Genomic DNA, 26,220 nt, shown 5'->3' with positions numbered 1-26,220 from the left:
ATTTTTTTCTGCATTGCAGATGTTTTGAGTTTTATACATCTCTATTTACAATGATTTAAAATAATTATATTTCATCTCTGCGATATATACAAAGTCGATAGTAACTACATTTCACATTTCAACAACAGTCAACAGCATTAACCAGCTCAGTAAGACAGTTAAGGTAATGGCTTACATGCACCAATAACATGATCTTCAATACGTGCCATCTTCAGGTCTAAGAATGAAGATTTTCCCTGGTCCCAGGTTAAAGGACATCATACAGCAGAGGTTGCGGTTATTAAAAACCCGTTTGGTTTAGTCCTTCACCAGTACTGAATCTTGAACGTCTGGGATTCATACCAGCACGCAGGGCTATCCCGGTGAAGAGGGGCTCACACCACCAATCCATGTCCTTTTGCCTAGCCTGTCTGTCCACAAGAAGTGGGCTACTTGCTGCTTATGCTCCTTCTATGACAGAGATAAGATTACATAATGCTAAAGTAGTAAAAATCCTCAAGAAATCTTAGTTCAGAGAAACAAACCTGGTATGACAGAAAAAAGTAAGAAAATAATCTTTTAACCCTTGCAGAATGTTTCTTTTTGTTAGTAAAATTGATAGCATATCCTGTATTCTTACAAGGACGAAAACAGATCAAAAGATTCACTGTAAAGTACAGAAATTACAAATTTAAAAAATGCAGCATGGGGCACCTCAATTTAGTAGTTTTTTTTTTTTTTTTAAATAGCAAATAAAAGCTACTATAGTAAATCTAAAATGTATTAAGAGTATCTGATTTAATTATTAAAAATCATTATTAGCTTTTTCCTGGAATCTTCGATATGGAAAAAATGTTAAATGACTCAATTTTATTTAATCATATGGTATTTTTCCATAAATAACCAGCTAGTAACAGCCATCCCAAAAGTATTCACTATCTGCAAGAAAACAGTAAGAAGTCTTGTTTCAAAGTAATCGTTGAACACTAGCACACAAAAACACACAAAAACACACAGACACACCCCAGTACTAGGAATCTATTAATACTTTGTCAGGTTGGTTTATTCTGAGTGATTGTTAACTCACATCTACTGTATACTTGAAGCCACAAAGTTTTTACTACTTGCATTTTTCATAAACTAGTAACATGAAAGTCTAGCACAACACTAACTGCCTGAACAGAAAGAACGGTGACAATAGCCAGTATTTCTGTCACTCCCAAGTCCTCCTTATTTTAGAAAAGGTAAAAGGTTGCTTCATTCATACTATTTTTTTCTGTTTTGTGTCAGTTCTGGGGAGGATAAGGACTTAAAACACACAGGATCCATTACTGATTTGTAAGGAAGTTTCCAGGACAAAGCACCATAGAGTCACTTTAATAGGAGATACTCATAAACAGAAATCTTCCCTGACCATTTTACCCTCTAAAATCAAAAATGTGTGAATTCTATACCACATTTTAATGAGTGATTAATCATCTTCTCAAAAGTCAAAATTTAAACTGCTTTAAAGAGTTCTATCAAAATGCAAAGATACTCCCCTCTAAATCGCTTACATCTCACCAACTGTAAAACACTGGGAGCTCACAAACAAGTAACTGATTAATAAAACTTGATCTCATCACTTTGCTCATCATGCACAAGCTACAATGTAGGGCAAGGTTTTACCGTACAGACACAAAGTTTTACTATACATCTGTTCCCATCAACAGCTCCTCATAGGAATAGCTCAGTAATCCTTTATGATAGAAGGGATGATTTATGGACCCATTTTAAACTCATTTGGTCCCTCAGATACTACCTTTGGTAAAATCTGATGAACACAGGAAAAAAAAAATCAGGAGAGGGGGTAGCCTAGAGAAAAATAAATTTAAAACTGAAGCAAAATTTGTAATCTTTTCATTAAATCTCAAATACAGACAAATAACATGGGACAGATTTTTACAAAATCCATTTCTGGAAGCTGTAAGGTATCCTTAGTCTTCTACAGCTTGCTTCTGAACTTTTAATGTCACAGGCCTTGACGCTTGCCAAACTTACTAGGCAAGTTTATCTGAAATGGCTAACTGTTATGTTTAGAAATGTTGTTCCAAGATTTGTTTTATTTTAAACAAACTGTCATAATGACTACGTGGAAATCCTCATACATATCAGTCTTGCAAAATCCACTTCGTGCCTGTTTTCAGGAACTACTGACACAGCTGCCCACAGCTCTCCATTGTCTTCCACCACTGTGTAAGAGGCAGGTGAGTATTTCGGCTCTTCAGCTGGTCATGACATGCAAATTTTGACAGACTGATACACGTATTCACTAATACAACGCCCATCTCATCATCTGTTACCCTGAATCACCTACAGAAAAGCTTCCCACAGCAAAGTTTATCTGAGTGCCCATGGGAAAACCAACTAAAAATAATTACGAGAGATTAAGGCCCATATGCTAGAAAAATACTGAAAAAAAAAAAAAAAATGAACAATTTGATATAAACCAAGAATGCAATGCAAGTACAGAGGATCTGGCTTCTTTGCTTACCATGCTTCGAAAGGAGTGATATTTTGCAACTTTAGTCCTGCAATTATCCTAAACAAGAAATTTAAATAAATAAAGAGGCGGCATGTTTACTCTTCTGATGCAAAGTATTCCTATGATGGAAATGGTTGTTACAATTGAGACCTAGATAATGGCTTTAATGCCATATTAAACATGCCAAGGTAGCAATATCTTTGGCAATGAGAGAATTGCAGAATTGAAGGATGAGATTAATAGACTTACTAACATCAGAAAGATCTTTTTGTTTTGTGTGCAGTACATACATTTCATTCAAACATGTTCCATTATATTTTCCACACCTCCTCCTGGATTGAGTACAGTACCTAGTCTGTACTGCTTGATTTTTATGATTTTACTCAAAAAGTTATTTTTGGTTCTCACTTAGTCTTCAAATTAATTTAAATTTGTAAGCCAAGATAAACAAAAATTTGTTTTGTGACCAAAGTTAAAACGCTGAACACTTAAGAGAGCAAGCCATTGGTTCATGATAAAATAGGACAAGTTTAAACTCTTAGGTTAAAATACAGCCATAGCATAGAATTATCTATTGCAAAATTAATTTTTCAAAATATAATTCTCTGAACATGTTATACATTAAATATTGAGGACAATTTCCCTGGAGCTAAAATCTTCCAAGAACACTAATAATCTTCATTAAAGAAGTAAAACAAACCACATAGTATCTAGAGACAAAAAGGGGCTAGAGTTGGGGTCACCTTACTACAGAGTAGCTTTACCACCATTAAGATGCAGGTTTCCCCTTAATCTTGAAAAATATTTTCATATTTACATACAGTATACACACAGTTGAGGCAATTGATTGTCAACACGTGACAAATGTATGTACCTACCCACACACAAGTAAACCTCACATGGTGAGAAAAAACCCTGTCCCAGTAAACTCCAGTATTCATACGTAGTGCAAATAAATACTTTGTCAGAAAACAATTTTTTTTTCCTCACTATTTTGATGTTAAAGCAGATAATTTTAATTATGTTAAAGCTAGCAGGAGTATGTTGGAAATGTTTTGTTTAAGACCAACACACTTGCAAACTACAAATACTAGATGTAACGCTTACTGGATGCAACATGATGTTCAGCATTACAGAATGAATTATGCTGTTAAAAAACTTTTCCAAATTCACATCAGAAAGGGTATTCAAAGAAATCTGCATTTAAAGAAATTTGCATTTAAAATGGACAGTGACATACAAAGTCTCCAAAAGAAAACGGAAAGGGTAAAACAGCAATTTAAACTGTCATCTTGCAACATTCATTTTAACAGGTATTTTTACTTCATCACTTTGCTGCCTGCAGGATGAAAAAAATGGCTCATCATTAAATCAAAAAGCTGCTGACAATAAACCCCTGAAAGGGTAATCAAGTTGGAGTTGGCAATCCCAACAAAAATGAGTTGCAAAATGGCAGCATACTGTGATGTGGTAAAAATCGTATCAAGGAATAATTCATTTATCCCTACTTAAATGTATATATACACATCAAAATATAGTACCCACAATTCCTCACCTAAGAATTACATGTTTGCACATGCATGTGCATATACACAGGGAAAAATTGTAGTGTTCTGCTTTTTGACCTTGCTTTATAATGCTGCAGTTGCACTGAAATACTGCAGAAATATAAATCTAGTTCCTCATGTCAAGTACCGAATGTTCTAAAACAAGATACAGCAGAGTGAATTCAGCATAAAGAGATTGAAGTCTAAGTATTTGTCACAGGTGTCAGAAAATTTGTACTTTGTTTAGTACTTAGCATATATAATCAGAAAGCCAGCAAATTATTCCCTCAACCCATATCCCAGACACTTCTAATTTTCTTTCTGCCACAGTACTTTGAAGTGTACTGAACTTCAGTGTACAAAATTTCGCTACGATCTTAGTGCACCTTGGCATAGTTTGAGACACATCTAGAAGCATTAATGACAAACATGATACATAGCACTGGCAAAATCTGTTATTACAGCTGGTTTGTAGATATTAGTGATGACTCATTTTGTAAGACAGATGTTGAACAGTACTTGTCTGAAAAACAACAAAACAAGCTCCCACAACTGAAACATTGCACTAAAAGGGTAATTTTGAGAAGTTATAGAAATACGACATTAGCACATAGCAAAAAAAATTTTTTTTTTTTACAGGGATAAATTTGAACTCATTAAAAAGCCTTATATGGGGTAGGTATATATACACAAGAACAAACCAAAATACAATGGATGAAACGATAGCAAAAGGCACATCACGAAAATGAGAACTGTAAAAATATCTTAAAAGGTAGTCTGACTAAAGTTTTAACCAATTCGAATTTATGCACGTACATTTGACTGCCCTATCTGAAGTCACTGAAATGTCTCAACTTTCCTGAAATAGTTTAATAGTGTGGGACCCCACACATAAGAATATAATAAATAAATAAAAAAAAGTTGTACAATTTGGCCTGATGCCAATTTAAGTATCTTAAAACTTCTGAAGGAATGCTTATAATGGCAAATGTAGAAAGTAGAGAACCTTGTTAACAAACAACTCTACTTTTTAAAATACTAAAATGAAGTAATTCTTAAAAAATTAGCTGACACTCCTGATCTTTTCTTTCTTTAGGTAAATTATTTGGTCCTTTTCAATTTACAGTGATGGCTCTTTAACAGAATTTCCTTTGTGATGATCTTTACAAAAATATAAACTTTGTACTTTCAGCCACAACTTACCAATTCTCTCCACTACCAAAACTTTAAAATAAAGAACAGTTTAACCATATACAGCTTTTGACATTTTTACGGAAAATGCCTCATAGCTTAATCTCAACTTTGCCTTAGTTCTATCTGTGTGTGACTGGTGGTTCTTAAAGATTAGCTTCAATTTAGAAGCTGTAAGGTTTTCTTCCTTTCTGATGATTCTCTTTACTCTTTAACTGAATTTCTGCATCAGTCCAGATGCTGTTTAATTCATTTTATGAATGTAAGATATGAAGAGTAGACTACCAAAGTGACTCATCAAACCACAAAAAAACCTTCAAATATTTAAATTACTTTTAATGTAAATTTGGAAAAAAGTTCTATTTGAAATAAAGAGATTCAAAAGCAAAAAAAACCCAAACCCAAACCAACTACCAGCAATGCAACACCATGTCATTGTCCTGAATTTCTTAAAGGCTGTCATTCAAAGATAGCCTGCTATTTATAACTGCTTATGTTTATCCTTCACAGTGACAGTGAAACCAAAGTGTCCACATAAAGATCATAATTCTTTCCTGTGAGTTTACAGTTTGTAAGCTTCCAGGATAGCATACATGACTTAAGCACAGAGGATGAGCTTTCCCCTTTTCTTTCTAACAAGCCAAAAAGAGAGAGAGATGGTGAGAGAATGACAAACGTTCTCCTGTGTAACCAGAAATATGCTTCTAAGCAGTGTTCTCTAGCATAAGTACCAGTCAGTGCCCATACACCAGTCATATACATTCAAGGCTTGGCTCAATGGCATGAGTTCTGAATTTTCTAGAGTAGGGCCAATCCACTAAAATAAGAGTTAAAACAACTCAATGGATTTTATATACCAAGGTAACGAAGTGTGATCCTTCTGGAAAAAAGGGACTGACAGTACCCCTCTGCGCAAATGGTGGTTCTAGAAAAGCATTTCACATTGAGGCTTCAGTGCTTCTAGCAAACTATGGTCTCTATCCCTGAGACAGCCCCTTAAAGAGTATGGTCTGCCTGGACTGCAGGATTCTTCAAATGACTCCATGATTGAATTCAGGGACACTGAGAAAGCAGCTGAGAGGGGTGGGGGTGTCCAACAGCCATGATATATCATAGAAAGCAGCCTGAGAAATACTCTGTACCCGAATACACCTATCAACTCAGTGATCAGCATCTCACAAGAACAACAAAAAAAATGGAGCAGAGCTAGCCATTAGTTCCTGGGAAAGTAGTGTTTCCCTCCCACTTACAAACCGAATTGCTTTAACAGCATGGTGTTGTCTAAATTTTAGTCTATATGCAGAATGACCCTGTCCTGGAGGGGAAGACATGTAACATTACATATGGCTACAAAGCCATTAGAAGTGCATTGTAACCTACATTATCTACTTAGAATCCTCTCTCTCAGGGAAACCAACCTGTTAATATGCATGTCTCAGTTGCTGAACATCAAAAGCTTCTGGGATGAGAGACTCGGGGCAGGCAAGAAAAACTACCCTCTTTTTAATGAAAAAAGTGCTGTAGGCAGCCAGGAGCAGCAATGACAATCCCCTCCCCAGAATTGATTGCACAGACTCAGAGAGGTCCAAAGTCACACTAGAATCTCTGAGGCACTCCTGGTTCTGAGAAAGAAAAGTCATGATCCAGTAGTCTTTGCAGTACTGTAGACCGAGAAAACAAACCCGTTTCTATTTCTTAACAAAGCCAAAGCATCATCTCATAGGGATCACATTCACCATTTCCGCCGGTGTCTCCAGTCTCACAGTGTCGAAATGGGACTGATCAGCCTACGATGGATTGCACGTCACCCAAGGAGAAAGGAAGGCATGAAAAAAGGCATACAGTACATTATATACTGCTTCACAACTATGTTTACAAGGTGGGGGGAGGATGAAGGTGAGGGAAGAATTATTGCTGTTTCAGTAATACAGTATGATAGCTAAACCAAATCAAACAAGATCACAACAGTCAGTATTTTCACACTGCGGGACGATGGTTCATGTTTTGCCTAGGGATGAACTTGCCTGGGGATTAAGGGGAAAGAGGGAGTCCTAAGGAAGGGGAGTCTAAGTTACACCTGGGATATCAGCTGCATATTGAAACTTGGAGATCGAGACTGCTTGGTTAGGGGAGCTCCCGGGGGAAGGAGATCTTTACCTTCCCCAGCTTGGCCTAGTCGGTCCTCCTGTAGGCTGATAGTTGAAAACCGATTGGTGTTGCCAGCTGCTAGATTGGTAACACCCTCTGTACCAGCTCCAACACTGGAGCCTGCTTGACTGCCATTGACATAGTCAAACGATTTACTGGAGGAAGCACTGGCGGTCCTGATCAGGCTCAAACTGTTGGCTTTGGGCACCACCTGCCCAGCAGGCAGGCTGAGGTGTTTCTTAGTAGGTGTCATCTCAATTACATCTGCACCAAGGTCAGTGGATTGGTGCATGTACTGCTTCCGAGCTACTGAATCTCGAGGGCTCTCATTGGATTTTGCTGCAGAAGAGGTTTCTTTATCCTTAGCAGAACGCCCACTTGCTGTTTTCCTTAAGCTGCCCTTCTGGGATACAGATGATAAAGGTTTGGTCCCAACTGGCTGGCTGCTGAGGGAAGCTCCTGATGAAAATCCTTCATCAGCATCATTAAGGTTCACAGATTCCTGTCTTCCATTTACACCTTCAGAATCTATTAAGAAAACAGAAAGAACCAAAAAAACCCCAAACCAATCAGAACACACAGTAAGCATCCAAGTTACATGAAGATAAAGATGCACACAGAATGTCAAAACAAGCCTCGTTTGCTATTCCACCTGGTTTCCACTTGCTCAAAAATTTCTGATTCTCAGCCAATAATCTTCCTGTCATATTTAGCAGAATAACAGAATCTAACAATAAGTACTCCCTGAGCTTGATTTGCCTTTCCTCTACATGACTTTTATCAGTCAGAATATCTTCCAAACTTTGTCTATAAACAAGAAGAATTAGGCCCCATTTGGTTAATTTGGTTTAGTTCTGTGTGCAGATACTAGTGCCCATTGTCCTTCTATATGTGATTAAAAAAAAAAAAAAGAAGCAAGCCTTTCAGACTAATTTGATCCTATTTTGAGGCAAGATCTAAGTATGTTCAGGATCTCTTCCAGTCAGAGTAAGTTCTGGCAAGTGCTCGGTAAGCTTCAGAATTAGGCTACTTCCTAGGCCAGCAACCACAATGCTCCAACAGAGGTAGAAGGCTTGTGCTGTGTGTAGCTGGCACTCCAAACAATCTGACTATACTTTCTGTTGGGAGATTAACCTAATTCCTTGTTCTCTCTCCTCCAAAGCTCAATCCTCCCTGCATTTCCAGCAATCCTATCTAGGTGCTTCCACTGTATTTGCTTTTATCTCAGCATCTAGATTTTTCCAAGGAAAAAACCAACCCTTGTATTAAGAGAAATGTAAGTTCTAAAACACTTCATGTTGTAGAAGACGCACTGTGCTTTTGACTGGAATCTCAACAAGAAAAAAAAAAAAAGCCTGACAATCTTCCTTCTTAAATCCTTGTTTTCAGGCCTATAATATGATTAGGGTTGCACATAAAGACTACTTTTTTTTTTTTTTTTTAATCTTATTCCAGTCCTAAGCTTCAAGTACCCAAAAAGAACAATTATTGTTTCAGTAGAAAATTGAACAGCATTCAAATTTCAAAACTGAAAATGGACCTTCAGTTTTTGCTCCATACTATCTTGTTTCAATAGGAACAAGCCATGAAGTTTAACCATGCAAAAAAGAGAGACAGCCAGGCTAGAAGAATTTTGCTTTTCTTTATAAAATCTGTGGAGCCTGATTATTTGTGAGAAATTGGCAAAGCTTATGATCTGTCCCAGCTAAAGCCACTGTACTGCTCTCTTGGCAGTCTGTTCAACTGAGCTTGCCACCAAGCAAACACATTTAACTCTCTTTTGTGGAATGGGGAAAAAGTGCTGGCAAGGATCTAAAAGATTCTAATATTTGAGTGGAAGCTCATCCTTTCATGTTGATTGTTAGCAGAGCACTAAGGAATATTTTACATTATGGCAAGCAGAACAGACAAAGTTTTCAGTGTTGTTGCCACCTCTGTGTAGCAGGAATATAGCCTGATTCAACTTCACATTTCTGAAGTGTAAAGCAAAAAGAAAACTTTACAGGGAGGATTTATTATTCTGTTTTAAACTTACTACTTCTTTTCAGGAAACTTTGCCTTGGAATTACCATTACTGTGTATCAATTTACAAAAGATGTTTAGCTATCTCCAAATCAGACTACTCTCAGGTCTCTCTCAAAACAATGCAATGTTTTATATACTTCTATTTGATTCATTAGCCTCCCAGAAGCAAAGGTAATATAGTTCATGTCACCGCAGTCTTCTTTCCTTAGTAAAGCCTTTAGCCTTAGAAAAAGAAGCTTCTCAGGTTTCAAGAGCTATTATTAAAATGAAGGGTGTGTTACTTGCTTTAACTTTCTGTAACCATATTTAAAATACATATCTTTTCCCCCTCTCGTGCCCATCCCATTTATTCAAACTAGGCCTTCACCTTCTCATTGAGACATAAGTGTATTTTCTTACATTAGACAGTGATATATTTTATTCACAATCTACCACATCTCCACTCCCCCCCAACCTTCCCACACATAATCAAAGATGCTAATAAAAATATGATGTAACTGGAACATACTGAAAGCAAGAGCACTTTTTCAATAAATCAACATTTATGTTTCTTGATATAATCATGCAAAGCTGGATGAAAGCGTGTTTGGTTACAAGCAGCAACAGCAGCAGCTGAAGTCCCCTCTCAAGCCCTTCTTATTCAAATGAAAAGATGTGTAACTTGCAAGAAGGTATTGTTTCCAGACAATACTGCTGAGCTTTTTATTATTACAAGAACATTAGTCGTCTTCAAAATTTATGCTAAAACATTGTTGAGTAACAGGATGCTAAAACAGACATTTCTATTCAGGGACAGTGAAGCAGAAGAGTCACACTGAAAAAGTGGCATTTTATCCACAGAATTTAAAGACAAGACTGAGAGGGGTTGTTGCAAGCTTTTGGATGCTGCAACTATACAGAGGCCCAAGCAGCTCAGCAGTGCTCAAAAATGAAGAAGATAGAGAAGACTACATGCAAGAGAATTTCTGTCTAGTCAGATCCATATACCTACAGCAGTTCCCAGTGGGACTGAAGTAATTCAGCAAACATATATTCTTTTACTAATACATGTTATTTTTTTCTCTAAAAACTTCCCTCAGAAACAATCAAAAAAATGTTTGAGTCCTCACATACTCTGTTTGGGAGGAAAAATAGGATGAAGTCATAAATGGTTTTGTTGTTGTGTTTTTTTTTCCTCAATAGACCAATAAGACAATTAAAAAAGAAAACAAAACCTAAAAACCTAATCCTCCTAAGCACTCTTCTATCGTAAGGTCAGAAGAGAAAGAGACAGCGCATCCTGACAAAAGTCACATCAATTGCACTACATTCAGGACTCTCACTGTTCCTTATCAGAATAAATCTGTCCCCAAAGAGTTCATTATTTATGCCTGTACATAATTAATCCTGTAGATGTAGATACAGTATTCTCCACTGACCCAAAATAGTGCACATAATCACAGCTGCTACCACCCCTAAGCAGAATACCTTGTAAGGCATTACTGAGTCATTCCTGAAATCTTCTGCCTTTTTCTACTTATTGGGTCAAAACACTGATCTGAGGAGGGGGTTTTATACAGCTTTTTTAAGTGACTTTTATTCTGTTTATCTTTCCCATATCTGAAGGTTGAAAAGTCACTAGATATGATCAGTCTCTCATTATATTGATATCAAAATGATATTTATGAGAGGGAATTTGCCAGCTGAAACTTTCTGTGAAATCAGCATCAGCAAAATAATAGACCACTATATATACACACACAATTTTATACAGATAATCAAGCCAAACTCCATTCCTTTGCTTCCTCCCAGATGCTATCAACTGGCAGAATTCAGTTTGCCTGAGCATGTAATTGTATATCGCTAATGTTACAGAAGTAAAGGGTATTCAACCCACTTCCATTGAAGTAAAGCATGTGGAATGATGCCTTACTGAAGAACATGCCAAATTATATAGATGTCTTAAAACAAATTAAGACTAGAAGGCCACATCTTTATCAACTTCTTTCCTACTTCCTGTCTCTCCCAGAAGGTTCTCTGCAGCTGAGGACTTCTCCATATCCTTCAGGTCATGCACATGCAAAGTTTAGTAAAATGGAGTAAGACCAACTGAATAAGTAAATTGAGGAGAAGACAGGACTCATTTACTGAGCATGCTCAAATTCACTATGCACCAAGGAGCAGATTATAAACCTGCACTAAACATTTTTATGCAACTATCTTCTACAGAAGCATGATGCCTTAATCACTGTTTGATAGCAACTCTGATTAAGGGTAAGGATTCTGTGACAACACTACATTAAGTTTCCAAAGTCTCCAGATTGTTTCCAGAAGAACAAATCTGAAACCTATGTAGCTCATATCCAAATGTGAAAATAAATCTCATTTATGATCAACTGATATGCTTATAGAGGTTGAAAATACCAAAGAAATGTTCAGATAAAAAAGAAGACTTAAGATAGGAGAACACTTGAAAATATGTTTAGCTAAATTTACAAGAAATTAATTCTCATCTCTGAGGAGAAATCATGATTCAAATTCAGTACTCAAAACCATGTCTTTTCTAGAGTAAAGAAAAGAAAATTAATAGATTAACTTAAGCAAAATAAATTTTTACCAGCTACTCTATCTGCTATTCTTGGCTGCAGAGCAGACATAAGAAGTCCTACAGCATTTGTGTGGACAGCACAACTGAGAAAGAAAGCAATAATTGTTTCTAAAGTTTTTAGAAATGTGACAACCTGATTTCTTCTTGAAAACACAAGGACTTTATTGGTACTTGTCTTTAGAGCAGCCAGCTTATTCATGTAAACAACTTGTACGTGTATGAATTTTCAATTAAAGGATGACTAGCAAATAAAAACATCAGCAGCTGTATATCTGTCTTAGATAGGCTTGACTTTTAACAGGAACAGGAAATTTCGTTCACGGAAATTCAAAAACTGCAGACTAACAAGACACAAATGTAACTAAGTTGTAGCCAAATCCATTTATACTCTATACTGTCTACTTTTCAGGACTAGATTCATGTTCATCTGGTGCATTTTTTTTCCTTCTGAATATTAGATTAAACATGCTCAGTAATAGAAAGTTTTCAAGCAATCCCAAAGCACTTGGGTGTTACCCCTGTCTTTTTTTTTTTTTTTCTTTTCTTGCCATGCCAAGCAGTATTTCACCACACATATGCAAGCCCCAGGCCAGCCCATGTGATAACAAAAGGTAGTACCTGACCTGATGTTAGGTATATAGGGGATGCGTGTATTGCAAAGAGAAGCTAATACACCCTGGGATAGCGGAAACACACACTAGAATGGAAAGAAGTTCTGCTTGGGGATAGGGAGCCAGGATCCTCCTCCAGCAACTGCCTCACTGACTTCTGCCTCCTCATCTCTGTCCTACCCTCTGTTGTGGCTGCTGCCAAGGTGGGCTCCAGGAAGCCATGCTCAGGGGTCCTGCGTATCAGCACCTCCCCCTCTTGCTCACGTTTGATCCCTAGGTCTGAGGAGCCGTGTTGGATCGGTGAGCCAGGTATGCTTGAGTCAGCCTCGTTTGAGAAGTCAAAGCCATCTGGGATTCAACATAAAACATTTCAGTGCTTTTCTATTCCTTTCTTGGCATTCCAGCCCAGGGAGGGAAAATAGAAGATTTATGTGGACACGGAACAAAGACAAAACACTACCCATGTTCAGTTAAAAGTTGTGAGAACATCCACAGAAAGGGACAGGTGGGCTATACCATAGACCAAAGACTAGCAAATGAATATAATGGGAACTACAGTGAAGACAAACATGATCCAGAGTCCTGAAAACAGAAGACAGATATTTGTTGTCCTGGATATCCCGATTCAGCCGAAGACCAGAGGTCATCAAATCCTTCTGCACATGATACAGAGAAAAGGAAAAAAAAAAAAAAAAGAAAAAAAAAAGTCCCACAGGAAAATATGTAATCCTTGTCTTCAGACTCTTTTACCCTCAGTTTATTTTTAGGTTATTCTACTTTCTACCTTGAGCCATTTAAGCAGCTTTTTGTAATCAATGTTTTATACATGCAGTAACAAAGCTTTGTAAGTATGACAAAGTGATTTCAAAGCAAGCATTTTGCTACACCTACACTGAAGATGTCATCATATCAAGGTAAATATTACTACATTTATTTTTTTTTTCTTCGTACAGTTAAGCACACTTCCATACAACATAAGTACTCACTGAGGAAAAATAACAACTAATTCTAAGCTATCCAAAGCTATTGTATGACATGGCCCCTCTCTAAATTAGGCCATATGATGGTAGGAGTGTGATGTTCTGCTTTTTCCTCTCAGTAGCTTTAGGTAGCTGGAACCCTATCAAGGTCTGGATAACTGGATAATACCATTCATTCCCCGAGTTATTTACGATGGGAGGCAATTGAGTTTTAGTGTGGATTAAAGAACTGGAATTCTAAGCCAAACTGTACCCCTACAATTTTATGCTGTTACACGGAGGAAAAAAAGTCTTACTGAACATTTTCCAGCCTATCCATTTTCTCACCTACCTCATGGGTTATCACCAAATCAAAACCAAAACAAATACCCAAATGTTCATGTTTGTGCAGTGTTCTGAAGATGTATAGATTGTTATGGAGTATCACTTTTCGAAAACAAACAAAAAAAACCCCCAATGAACTGTTCTGCAAACATTCAGACTCAGAAGCCAGATTACAGTGATGATGAAGAATACAGTACACTACTGTATTTGCTTTTGGCATAGAAAGCTCACCTTCTCTCCTCCAGCGATGACGACGGATAGAAGCTGTTGTAATAGCAGTCCGAGAAATTCTCGGCACTGTCGGAGTAACTTCCACTTTCAGTACCTTCTGGCCTTCTTGCGACGCATCAGGAGCATCAAAGGGTAGCGAGTTCTTCATGGCATTTGCAACCTAAGATAAAAATAAAATGCTGTACCACTACAGTCCTTGATTGCACTAATGGCAATATTAGATCTCTTGCTGGATACAGAAAGGCAAACAACTAAGAATTGTTAATTATGCCAGATCCCATCCAGCTGGATGGCCCCATCCCCAAGATTCACAGTTGATAACTACATTGAAAAGCTCTTCACAAACCTATTCCCAAAAATATAGCTGAATTTTCTCCATTTTTTTGAGGTAATTTATTTCATCCTATATTTGCCACCTGTACTGAGAGAGGTAACAACCTACACACAGGAAGGTCTCCATCCAAAAGAGACTGCAAAATGACAAGGAAAATACCACTGATGTTTTATGACAAGAATGTCATAAAACTAAGTCATAGGCCAAGCCAATGCAAACAGTACATGGCCTTGTGCATGGGGGGAGACAGGGCCAGTTTCCACCCCACCCTACCCCATACCACCACCACCCCACCCCAAAAAAACAAACACACACAAAAAAAACCAAACAAAAAACACAACAAACCAACCTAACCAAGGGGACTAGACCACAGGTACTTGCAAGATTTTTTTAAAAAATTGCAATCTAAGCAATGAGCATCAAATAATTAAAATGCATTCATCTTTATTAGATCTATTTTTTTATTGTAATAGCCTATTATAAAGTCAAAAGTTTTGTTTCGCAGCTTTGAGGAGAACAAGTGACTTCTTTTGACTTTGATGTTTTACCTGCTTCTTTAAATTTCCCATAAAATGCCTTTGCGGGGTTAGAGGTTTACTTTAAAAAACAATTTAAAAAGCAACATTCAGTTAAGGTTTCCTAGTTTACAAGTAAATTGTTCAAAAAGTGAACCTGCGTACCAGCTCTTGAAAAGCAAGCTGGGTCTCTATGGCATGTGCAATATTCAACAATAACAAAGTTGCTACACACAAAATGTAATATAAAACTTTAAAATAAAATTAAAAAAAAAATCAAACTGAACACACCTTGATTTTTCAAAATCTTACTGACTTTATACAACCAACCAGCAATAAAAATATTAGACGTGTTTTAAACTTCATATCACAACTTCACTCACAGATGTCCTGTGTTTCACAGACATTTGACTTCCTACATGCTCTTTACTCCCTCCCTAATGAAGACAGTAGATAAAATAAGAGAATCAGAGACATCCAGACTTAAAATAAAACGATGGAAAAATGTAACTTTCTAATCTCTATAACATCTTCCCTAGCAACATTTTCCACCATAATTTGAGGAGGCTATTCTCTCCACTACAGTTTCCAAGAAGCATTATGAAAAGCAACTTTATGTTGCCTCCTAATGGATTTTCTCTTGTATCACAAAAAAAAAATAAATTGATTTTGCAACATGAGAGACCGGAATTCACTATATGGCAAGAGAAACAAATTGATTTAAATACATGTGGTCTGCATGTCTTAAATCCATGTAGTCTACTTGTTAGCTCAAGGCAAAGGCATGCAAACCCTATTTTAAGACACAGATAAAACTATAAGGTTGACTCTTCTATCCACTCAAATGAAATACAGATCTGCTTTAGAATATGGATCTCTGAAAGATAGTCCACTTTTCTGACAATGCATACATATATTTTTCTTCGTTTTAGACCATGTTCTTTTTCTAAGAACAGGCATTTTGTTTATTGTATAAAGACCTGTGGCTAGCTGATGGAGTAGCATCAACTGTTGAGCACATTACTAAAATCAAGCATTTCCTAGTTTTATGCTGTAAGCAACATTTTCATATGTTTCCCTCAACCTAATGACAGAATTAATGCACTTTTAAACCTCATTAATGTTATCTTGATATCCTGAGGTTGCCAGAGGCCTGGGAAATGTAAGGGACATCCAACAAATTCCTTGAACTCCCAAAGCCCACATATACCAAATCTATGTAACTAAGTCATCTTTCGATAGCATTCGCAAAAATACAAACCATGAGAAATCTACTAAGCCACTGGAACAGACCCTATTGGCAGAACTTTATATTATTTGTCTTGTGAAGATCTCAGATAATATTTGATAAAAAGACTATATCAATGCACATGGCATGCTATAAAAGCTTGATGAAATAAAGGTGCTTATTCACATTATAATAAAGTAAAAGTGACTTTCCTACAAGTTATATCAGGCAAACCATCTAGCACCCATGAGAAGAAATGAAACTGTTTCAAATAATATCCTGTGATCTATGGCTTTAGTAACTAAATCAAAAACTTTTCACTTCTTTGGGGGCTAGAATGGCTGCCATACAGCTGATCCTGATCTCCAACTGCTGTTGTGATCCTGTAACTCCCCATTAAACATCATCTCTACTGCCTTCCTGTCTGACTTCTAACCAGCACAAAAGATTACTGGCACCATCATAGAAATGCTCCTTATCATTCTGCCTTCCACTTGTCCAACATTGATTTGCCCTTTGCCGGCCAATTCTCTCGGCCTCCACACTTGTTTGTGAACTGCTCTCCTATTCACACATAGGCCTTTTTCCATGCCACCCTCTTGAAATGGTACCAATTGCATTCACCCTACCCTTGATCACATTAAAGACCTCAGAAATTCACTTCTGCTGTACAGAACCAAAGCAGATCAAGTTCAACAGTATACAATGGTTTGCCTTCCCATCTTCTACTCGCTAGAGTTGTGCCCTCTTTTGAACAGGTACCCTTCTCATTATACAGGATTAAAATCTAAAAGTTAGGAACAAAAAGCTTCCTGCAACAGGACCAGAAAAGTGACAGAGCGCTTCTGCTTGTTGAACCTTTTAACAGCTGGCCCTTTCTAATAGCAGAAATTGTACTTCTGCGGACCGAGGATAACCGCATGGAGACAAAAATCAATGCAACACTAAAACTTTGAAACAATCTAAACAACTAGTTTGAATGAGCCACAGCCCTTCTCTGACAGAAAAAAAACCCCAAAACTGCGATCCTTTGGGATGCAAAAAAACTTGCTCACTCTGTCTAATCCAGCGCTGACAGGCAGGAAAACAAACAGCCAGCACAATTCAGACTTGACAAGCCAAGTCTGCCGCTATCGATGACAAAGGAGGGCTGGTTTCAGGCCAGACATCCACTCTTGCCTACCAGAAAGGAGCTCTAACAAAAAGAGCATCCAACAAAAGCAGTAAGTACATCAAAAAAAATAGACTGGATAAAGGCACTGTCACAACAGGGACTTGCTGAGCCACGCTTCTTGTGTACCAGGCTGAGAAAGCCTGTGCATCTCTGCACTGAAGACAGGGATTTCCATTTGAAACAAGTGCAGAACTCCTGTGTTCAGAGGATAAGACTGACTGACTGGAACTGAGCTACTCCCCAGGTCCAGGCAAGCTTGGTAGTAATATTGAGTCTTGGTGATTAGTTTCCCTCTGTAGAAACTCCCAGTTTTCATGACTATGAAACCAATACCTAGATGGTTAACAGAGATACTTTTCTTCTCCCAGGAAAAGCCTTTCCCTTGCATTACTTCCTGCCTTTTCCAGTGCAGTCTCTGGGTAACAGAGAAAAACGACCACTTCTACATTAGAGATATTTCATGGCTTTCTGATGCTGCTATTTCAACTTTTTTTTCTTTTTTCTTTTGTTTAAGTCCACAGGCAATATAAACCTATTTAAATAAGAGCATGGATCTACTATATTGTCAAAATCATTTCTCCAAGAGACACACCCAAACACAGGGATCACAATGTTTCTCATTGTAGTGACGACTGATGGTATTCCCATAATTATACAAATAGCTTGAGTACAGATCTCTAAAAATAATTCTAACATAGGGGTTTGCCTGAATATTAAATGGACTTCAAAGAATTTGCTGCTGTTATGAAATCCCAGGCAGAGGCTGAACTTGAAACTTATCTGTGATGCTGCAGAGACGGTATTTCATTTGGTGCCAGTAGTTTTAAGTTTAAAATACAAAGTTTTACTGTGCTGCTAAATTATACACATCTCCTGGAGAATGCAACAAGGTGAAAGGACTCCAACCTCTGAAAAAGTCAAATTGCTTGAATATATAGCATGAGGCCAAGGACATGCAGGTCATTTTTTTATAAAACTGACGGTTTCTTAAAACTGCTTTTTAAAAATTGCAGCAAAACAAGATAGGAAGCAAGGCAATGATCAGAATATTAAGAAGAAAACCCTACAGATGTACCTCCATGCATATGCATGAAAAACCTGCCAACTGGGGAAAGGGTAAAAATTGGTGATGTCATGACATCACCAACACCAGACAATGGGACAGAGAGGCAACAGTAGCTTTGGAAAAAAACAAAGACATTCTAGAAGATTCTTACAATTAGAAGTAATCTCTAAGGACAAACTGATTAAAAATGAACAATAAGGACTGAAAATTGTCATATCATCAAGTTCCAGATCCTCCTACGCACCTTTTAAATGTAGTAATTTGACAGGGTGGCCCAATTCAGCAGGTTCAATATTTAATTTAAAACTTTCAATCTGATGGAGCAATGAGTCATTTCCAAAAGTAACCAAATATTATAACAACTCAATGGATACCAAGCATTTAAAATGCAGACAGTGTCAGAAAGCCTGCAGATAAATTTTACAGTCAATATTAATTCATCAAGAGAATAATTTTACATAATTTATTGCAGAAGAGAGGGATCTCAGATTGGCACATAAAAAGATTTTTCCCAATCCACATCTTTCTCTATTATGTAAAAAGTAGTGAAATATTACTGCTGTTAGTTCAGAGGAGCACTAAAGGCTTCCAGCCACAATTCTGATGCAGAAACTGGGACAATAGTCTGTCTTACTTTGTTCTCCTTAATTTTCCCTCTTATTTTGATTTTCATTCCTACATTTGACAAAAAATTAAATCCCTCCATTCTTCATTTCTCTGTCAACCTCATCCTTCTCAATCACATCCACCTACATCCAGCTTACTTCCACCACTTTCCTCATTTCATTTCTCTCTTTTTATGATCAGAACAGCAAGTATAGTGGAAACTGAAAAAACCCCAAATAATCAGCAGAACTCAGTCCTATTGTTGTTCCTCCAAAGAAGGTAAAGATTAAGATCTGTGTGACTTTGATCAAAATCCAACATTGACTCTGGAGATAAAACTCCTTTTCACTTTCAGCTCTATCTTGTTGTTGTTTTTTCTACTGTGATATCAGTTAAACCACACAGCATATTCTCAGCCCCGCTGAAGGTCTAGAAGCAACGAAAACACCTTTTTTGCAACCAGTGTCATATGACATATAACCATTCAGTTAAGCTTCTTTGCATCACTCATCAGTAGCTTATGCCGAAACAACATAAACATTTTGATCTAATTGTAACACATTAGAAAATTCTAGCTTTCAGCATCAATGAGTCCTAGGAAATCTCAACACCCTAGCTTAATGCTCAAGCAGAAAAAGCATGGTATAAATAGCTATGTTGAAAACGGCAGCTGTTAACAACCACTTGCATTTGGGAGTGCAGTAAATGGCCACAAATGCTTTCATTACCAGTCAACTTCAGAAACACATCCATACTCCTCTTAACCAAGCCCATAAATTGCAATGGATTGTTTCTTACCAGCAGAGGCTGTGAGTAGAGTTCAAGCTGTGCTCTGTAAATTATGTCCTCCAATACCTCCTGGCCAAGATCCCACTGACCGTTATATCTAAAAAGTAAAGAAAGATAATTATCTTTCATATCTTATGAACTCAAACTTGTCTTTTTTCTGGCCAAATCCAGCTCTTCACTACTTTGCTTATGTAGAAAGCTCATCAACTGTATGTACACCCCAGCCCCTTCACTTTCTTAAAAGTATAGACAAAGCTTTTTTTTTTTATTCATCTTGTTGGTATAACAAGAAAGCTGCTCCTTGTCACCTCCAAGCAAGACAAAGTTGATGCCATAATCAAAGCAAATTTAAAGAATAAAAAAAATGGGGTCAAGATGTAAAGGTTAACACTACTTAGCAGAACTGAATTTCCATCAGAAATGGATTTTTGCTGCCTCAGAAGCTACTGACATTCAAGAGGTCTGCATTTCATCAGGTTATCTTGGCATCCAAACTCATTACGCTTGTGAACAGAAGGTACCTGGTCGTAGTGTAAACTTGGGAAAAGATGAAGCCAGAAGTCTAACTCTCTTCAGCACCTACTGCTGGCCCTTCATCACCTAATTCTAATGCTGATAAAGATGTTTTCAAATTACCAGTTGGCTGAGCGAGCAAGTAGCGGGAAATACACTGAGGTATAAACTTGTGTTATGAGTTTAACTATTTTTTTCAATCATAAACCAACTAGTGTTTATATTTTAATTCATGTAAAACCAGACATTTCTCCTTATACAAAAACCTCATCCACTTACATGGCATAATAGACACCTGTGAGCAGCTGCACCATGAAGTCAGGGTCTAATACCACTCTACCACAGGGTTCTTTCCAGCGTTTCTCATGTTGCCGTGGAAATCCACTCACGCACAGCCTGAAAAAAAGCACCATTGTAACAAAATGTTAACCCCACAAAGACTACAAATGTCTTTACATGACAGAGAGTTTAGTTAATTTTCAAAATTTATTTTTCAAAATATAAGTACATAACATAGAACATTCTTATGTTGCTCTCCCAACCATTAAAGCAGTTTTAGCACAGTGCCTTGAGATGCAGCCTGTTGATAACCCAGCATTATTTCCATATAGGCATTAACTCCATCTGTTTTCTTCAAATCATACCCAGCTTCTAAAGAATGAGGGTAGGAAGATGTTCTCTGCCAGCCACCAAGTAGGAGACTTTCCCTAGAATTCAGTAACTGAAACCAACTGAAACCACGGAAAAGGAAACAGGCTATAATCTTAACTGCATGTATGTGTTACTACAGAACATATATTGTCAGAAGCTAGTCTTATCCTTCTTTGCTACATAACTGAATTGCATGTAATACTTTTCTTTCATGGCAGTATTGTGCTGAAGCAAACAAGTTAAATAAAAAAGAAATTTTAAAGAGGTTCTGTTGGGGGTAGCTGGAGAGAGAATTTATCTCATTTTAGACAAAAATGCTGGTAAAAACAGGCATATAGGAATATCAGATATATTTGAGATTTTTCAGAACAAAAAGCAAGGATCTTTGTCAACCAGATGTTTCTAAGACTATTCAAGTAGAAGGTTATATAAAGGGCATGTATAAGATTTTGAGAAATCACAGTACTGAATTCTCCAGAAAGTGGGATGTTATTAACAGGGAAAAAAAGAAAGGAAGGAAAAAGAGAAGAAAACAAAACAAGAAAACCCCAACAAATCAAAGAAAAACCCAAACAAACCATTAAAACCCAGAACATTGTGCCAGCACTTCATATAAACCATCCTCAGAAGTAAGACATTAATATTTGGAAGTAGAGGAAACTGGTGGTATTCCTCAACGGATTTTTAAACTGACCATATTGAAAAATGTCTGAAAGAGATGTAAATCCAAAAAATGCAAATCAGTCTGAGCAGCTTCAACTACTTTTCCCAAAAAATTGCTTTTTTTTTTTCTTTCCAAATAGCAGAAAGTCACTTAACTAGAATGAAAGCCCATGCAGTAGTAAGATAGTCCATGTGTTTTATCTGTACGCAAGCATAGCTTCAAATTTCCAATGAAGTTGCAAGACTGAACAAGAGTCAAATATTTTAAGTTATTAAACACAAGTAAATTCATTCTTTTTTTCCTGGATGAATATTTAGAAGTCTAGATGCACCCTGCAAGACTATTTCAAAGGCAAGTGTCTCACCTGGAACCCATCCTACAAAGTGATTGATAAGAAGAGGCAGGCATATAGACAATAGCAGAATTGTAGCACAGCATAAGAAAGCTCAGCACCTCAAACCTGAAAATAGACAAGAGCAAAACCTTGCATGGTTTAAATTCTTAATATTTCATCAGAATTTAACATAAAAATTGTACAACTCAGTCTCAAAAAATACCCACAGGGAAAAGTGTCAGAAGTAAACACACCAATCCCGAAATTCTCTTTCATTATAATTCACCAACTTGAAACAGGCTATTAAAGGCTCAGTATTAAACACTTAAAATTATTATTACTGAAAGCCATTAGCTTATGCAGGAACTATGCATGAAATGCCATACGGCATAATATTTGGACAAAATTATAGAACTGGACAAGTCTGCAATGTATTCAAAATTATTTTATCCATTTTCCCAGAGCTGGATTTAGACACAGGTAAAGCTGGCAGTCACTAGAACAGCCAGGCAATTTCTCTCATCCCTAGTTCTGTCTATCCACTCAGCTCCATTTCATTTTTCCTGTGGAAAAAGTAATCACAGCCTCAGAGCCAAAGCAGAATTTTGTTACACTTCCAGGAAAATTTGAATTCACAGACATAAACCAAAAGATATTCCTGACAGATACAGAAATGACAGAGAAGTTACTCTCTTCTAAATCAACTAGCAGAAGAACATAGAAAGTTGGAACAAAACAAAAATACTATACCTGAAAATTACTGAGGCTGTTCTCTAGAATTATTTCCAAGCACTTAATGCTGAGAAAGTACTGAACACAATATATTTGGTCTCAATGTTTAAGGACTTGTTATCTACCTAGTGAAGCACCTCTAATGTTAGAATACATCCACATACCGGTTCTGTGCTGTGAAGGTTTCTCTTTGAGGATGAAGATCACTGTAAACTACCCTGATGAGATCATGTTGACATAGAGCTCCTTCAGTTAAAGCCATGGATCCAATAGTAGAGGGCTAGAAGTAGGTGGTGGGAAGAGGAAGGAAGGAGAGGGGAAGAAACCAACTCATAAGTAAAGGGTCACTGAAAGCATTAAAACTCCTAACCAACCACCCAAGCCAAAAGACACAGTTGTCTCGTGATCTGTAAAAATGAAGATTATTCCAGAATACAGTAAATCTAAAAACACTACCTAGTTTCATTACTACAAACAGCGTCCACACTTATAAGTGACAGAGCAGGTGAGAGCAATTTTCAACCTTGATTCTTACGTATCCATTTATAGTAAGTTTGTCATAATTGCATAGACCTTTTGTACAGCAACAGTAGAGAAAGAAAAACACGATTCCAAGTTCAAACCGTATTAAGGAGGAGTTAGAAGAAGGAACACTACTTTTATACTAACACGTAAGAGGCAAAAAACCACAGCTGCAACTACAAAACAACTAACCTCCATTCAAAATGGGCATTGTCAGCAAAGTTTTTCAACATTTACGTTCCTTTTCTTCTACTAATGCTACTGAATTTGATTACACTAATTGCAAGCTACTGACTTTGAAAACTTACTGCAACAAGATGATTCTAAAATGGCCTGTTGCATCAAATGGATCCAGTTTTTATTCCTCTAATAGATCCAATTCTAATTTACCACAGCTGCTCCCTTACCTCATGATATATTGAGGGTTTAGATAACGAAGGGATGGTGAAAGATAAAACTTTGTTGTTTCCATCTTTGTCAGCAATTTCCTGCACAAAAAAACAAAACCAAAACTCAAACAGAAGTAAGGAGATAGGTCTTGGAATCGTTTTCAACTCTTAGAAGGCATTTAACAAATAAGAAGTTAGATGTCCTGATCTGGTAAGACTATTAACACCCACAAGTCTCTCTGCATTTGCAGAGTATAAGCAAATTTACATACATATTAAAAAAGTTGGAAAGACCTCTATCAGACTGCTCTACAGAATCAGTCTGCAACACTTAAAAAATCCAGCATTGGCCCCTTGATCAGTGTGACTTCATCAAAAACAAAAAAGAAAAAGCTTTTCTAGGCCACCTGTACATTATAACATTTACTTATAATAGAATTGCACAGTGGAGCAAGGTTAAATTTTAAGCCCAAAAGATATAGACACATGACGAGGACTGATGACACTTGCAGTACTTCATAATAAATGCACCACAGAGAAAAGGTGAAATCAAGGGGACTGGCAAAGTTTCTTCAGGCATTCTATCAGTAAGAAATACACAGAATGTTTTCTCAAAAGGCTTTCAAACTGGTCAGATTTTATAGTTGCTAGGCTACTAGATAAGCAAACCCAGCAGTTTTTAAAGCAAATATTCTAAGAGCAATTACATAAGACTATAACAAAAAGGAGTCTAAAAATCCTGCCTTTTCCCTTTGTACAGCAAATTTCCAAACAACGAGCACTAGTCGTTCCAGTTTACGTGAAAACTTAGTCCAAGGTAGCACAGGCAGAAGGCTTTAAGGACCACAATGGGAGAACAGTTCATAGAATTTAGCAGAATACAAAAGATATATCCTTGTCTTTCTAAGTATTGAGAAAATAACTTCACTCCTTCAGTCTCAATACATATGCCGAAAAATATTAACAACTTAAAAAAAAAAAATAGGGGGAGCCGCTGTGCATTTTGAGGCCTCTTTCTTCCTGAATCTGGAGAGAACAAAAGTACTGTCCTTAAAAAACATGAATCACCAACATGACTTTAAAAGGAACTGCAAAAGGACCTGTATGAGAAAATGGTTGACAAAGATAAACATGCTGCTGCAACAAAGCAAACAGTACCAAAAATCAGCAAGCAGTTTCCAATGTTTCTTCTACCAGAATAAATCTAAAATAACTGGATCTTCTGGTTGTTAGAGCTGATCCATAGACACATAACAAGAATTTTTAATAATTTTTTTTTTAAAAATCAAAGTTTCACTGTTCTATGTCTCATCATGTGTAGAAACTTAATACACAATGTAAACGAGGGGTCTACTATGATAGCAGAGAGAAGGGTGATGTTTCAGTATAACATGTTTCAAAGTCCTACAACACAGAAATTCCCATTAGAGAACACATATCTTGGCAGTATTGCTAAATTTATCAAACAGTCTCCTAACATTACCAGAGTAAACATTTCCAGGCTAAGGTAAGGATATAAAAAGCTACTTTTAGATCCAACAGCCAAACTTAATCATCTACAGTTACTTTTACTTATTCTTAAAAATCACAGTTCCACTCAAGACAACTACCTGCCTCAAACATACACATGCACGTGTCTAAGTGCTGGCATGCGGAGTGGTTTTGGCTTCAAATTATCCTTAAAAAGACATATTCAGAGTAAGCAGGGGGAAGGGTATGGGATGGGACAGGGAAGTGACACATGAAGATTGATCAAGCATATTGGCCTGACAGTCATCTCCATAGAAAGCTGTATTTTTCAACATTAAGGAGGGCTACTGAATTGTCTTACAAACACAAGTATCTAACAGTTCAAGAAAGCCAGTGAGATGATCCCGTTTAGTCCAAATCTTTGTCCTCAAAAGATTACTATAAAAAATAAAAAAAACCTTTTTCAAACACATTCTTACTAAATCTTCATTATATTATGCTTTTCTCCAGATTAAATATGCTTTCATGTAAGCATATTATAATTTTAAATATGTTGTTCCAATAATTTACTTTATTCTTTGTGGTCAGTGATGCAAAACCTCAGATCACAGCTTTCCTCAGCCATTCCCACTCATCTCACTTACCAAGTTGTAAATGCCAAGCAGCAATGCTTCAATGCAACCATTACTCTGCCTGTCCCTGCTGGCAGTAAGACGCAGATAAACCCAGATCAACTCTGGCAAAAATTGCAGCGTGAATCTCTTGAGCCGAACTTCAGAACTACGATAAAGTTCAAAGAGCTGGTGGCAAACAGGCTCCAGGAGCTGTGGAAAGGCAAAAAGGCTAATGAATTACTGTTAGGTTTCTCTAATAAGGGAGAATGAAATAGCAAATATACGAGTTATATCATATAGTCACTGCAGCCAGTGAAAATTACATTCCTTGATGGTGAGTAAGTGGCAGAACCAAAATGATACCTGCATTCCTTTTAAGATCTATAAGGACAGACCTGCGGGACACCGATATGCAGTATTGGGAAATGTGGCCTTACTACAGCCACTACCATCTTGTGCTTTGAGAACATTA

The 26,220-nt window shown here is 37.0% G+C and overlaps 1 protein-coding gene across 1 annotated transcript; it reads right to left on the bottom strand.

Annotated features, from left to right (window-relative positions):
- Positions 1–6,722: 6,722 nt before the first annotated feature.
- Positions 6,723–25,958, bottom strand: FAM126B (family with sequence similarity 126, member B; the record flags this gene model as incomplete). Its single annotated transcript, XM_009705053.1, has 8 exons — positions 6,723–7,917; positions 14,148–14,307; positions 19,869–19,956; positions 20,652–20,768; positions 22,052–22,147; positions 22,918–23,033; positions 23,683–23,763; positions 25,779–25,958. Coding segments are annotated over 8 exons (1,443 nt in total), but the record flags the coding sequence as incomplete, so codon positions are not given.
- Positions 25,959–26,220: the final 262 nt, after the last annotated feature.

This window comes from Cariama cristata, unplaced genomic scaffold (genome assembly GCF_000690535.1).
Source record: "Cariama cristata isolate BGI_N322 unplaced genomic scaffold, ASM69053v1 scaffold43727, whole genome shotgun sequence".
Lineage (NCBI taxonomy): Eukaryota > Metazoa > Chordata > Aves > Cariamiformes > Cariamidae > Cariama > Cariama cristata.
Note: the sequence above shows the minus strand (reverse complement) of the source record. Positions and strands in the feature narration are given on the sequence as shown.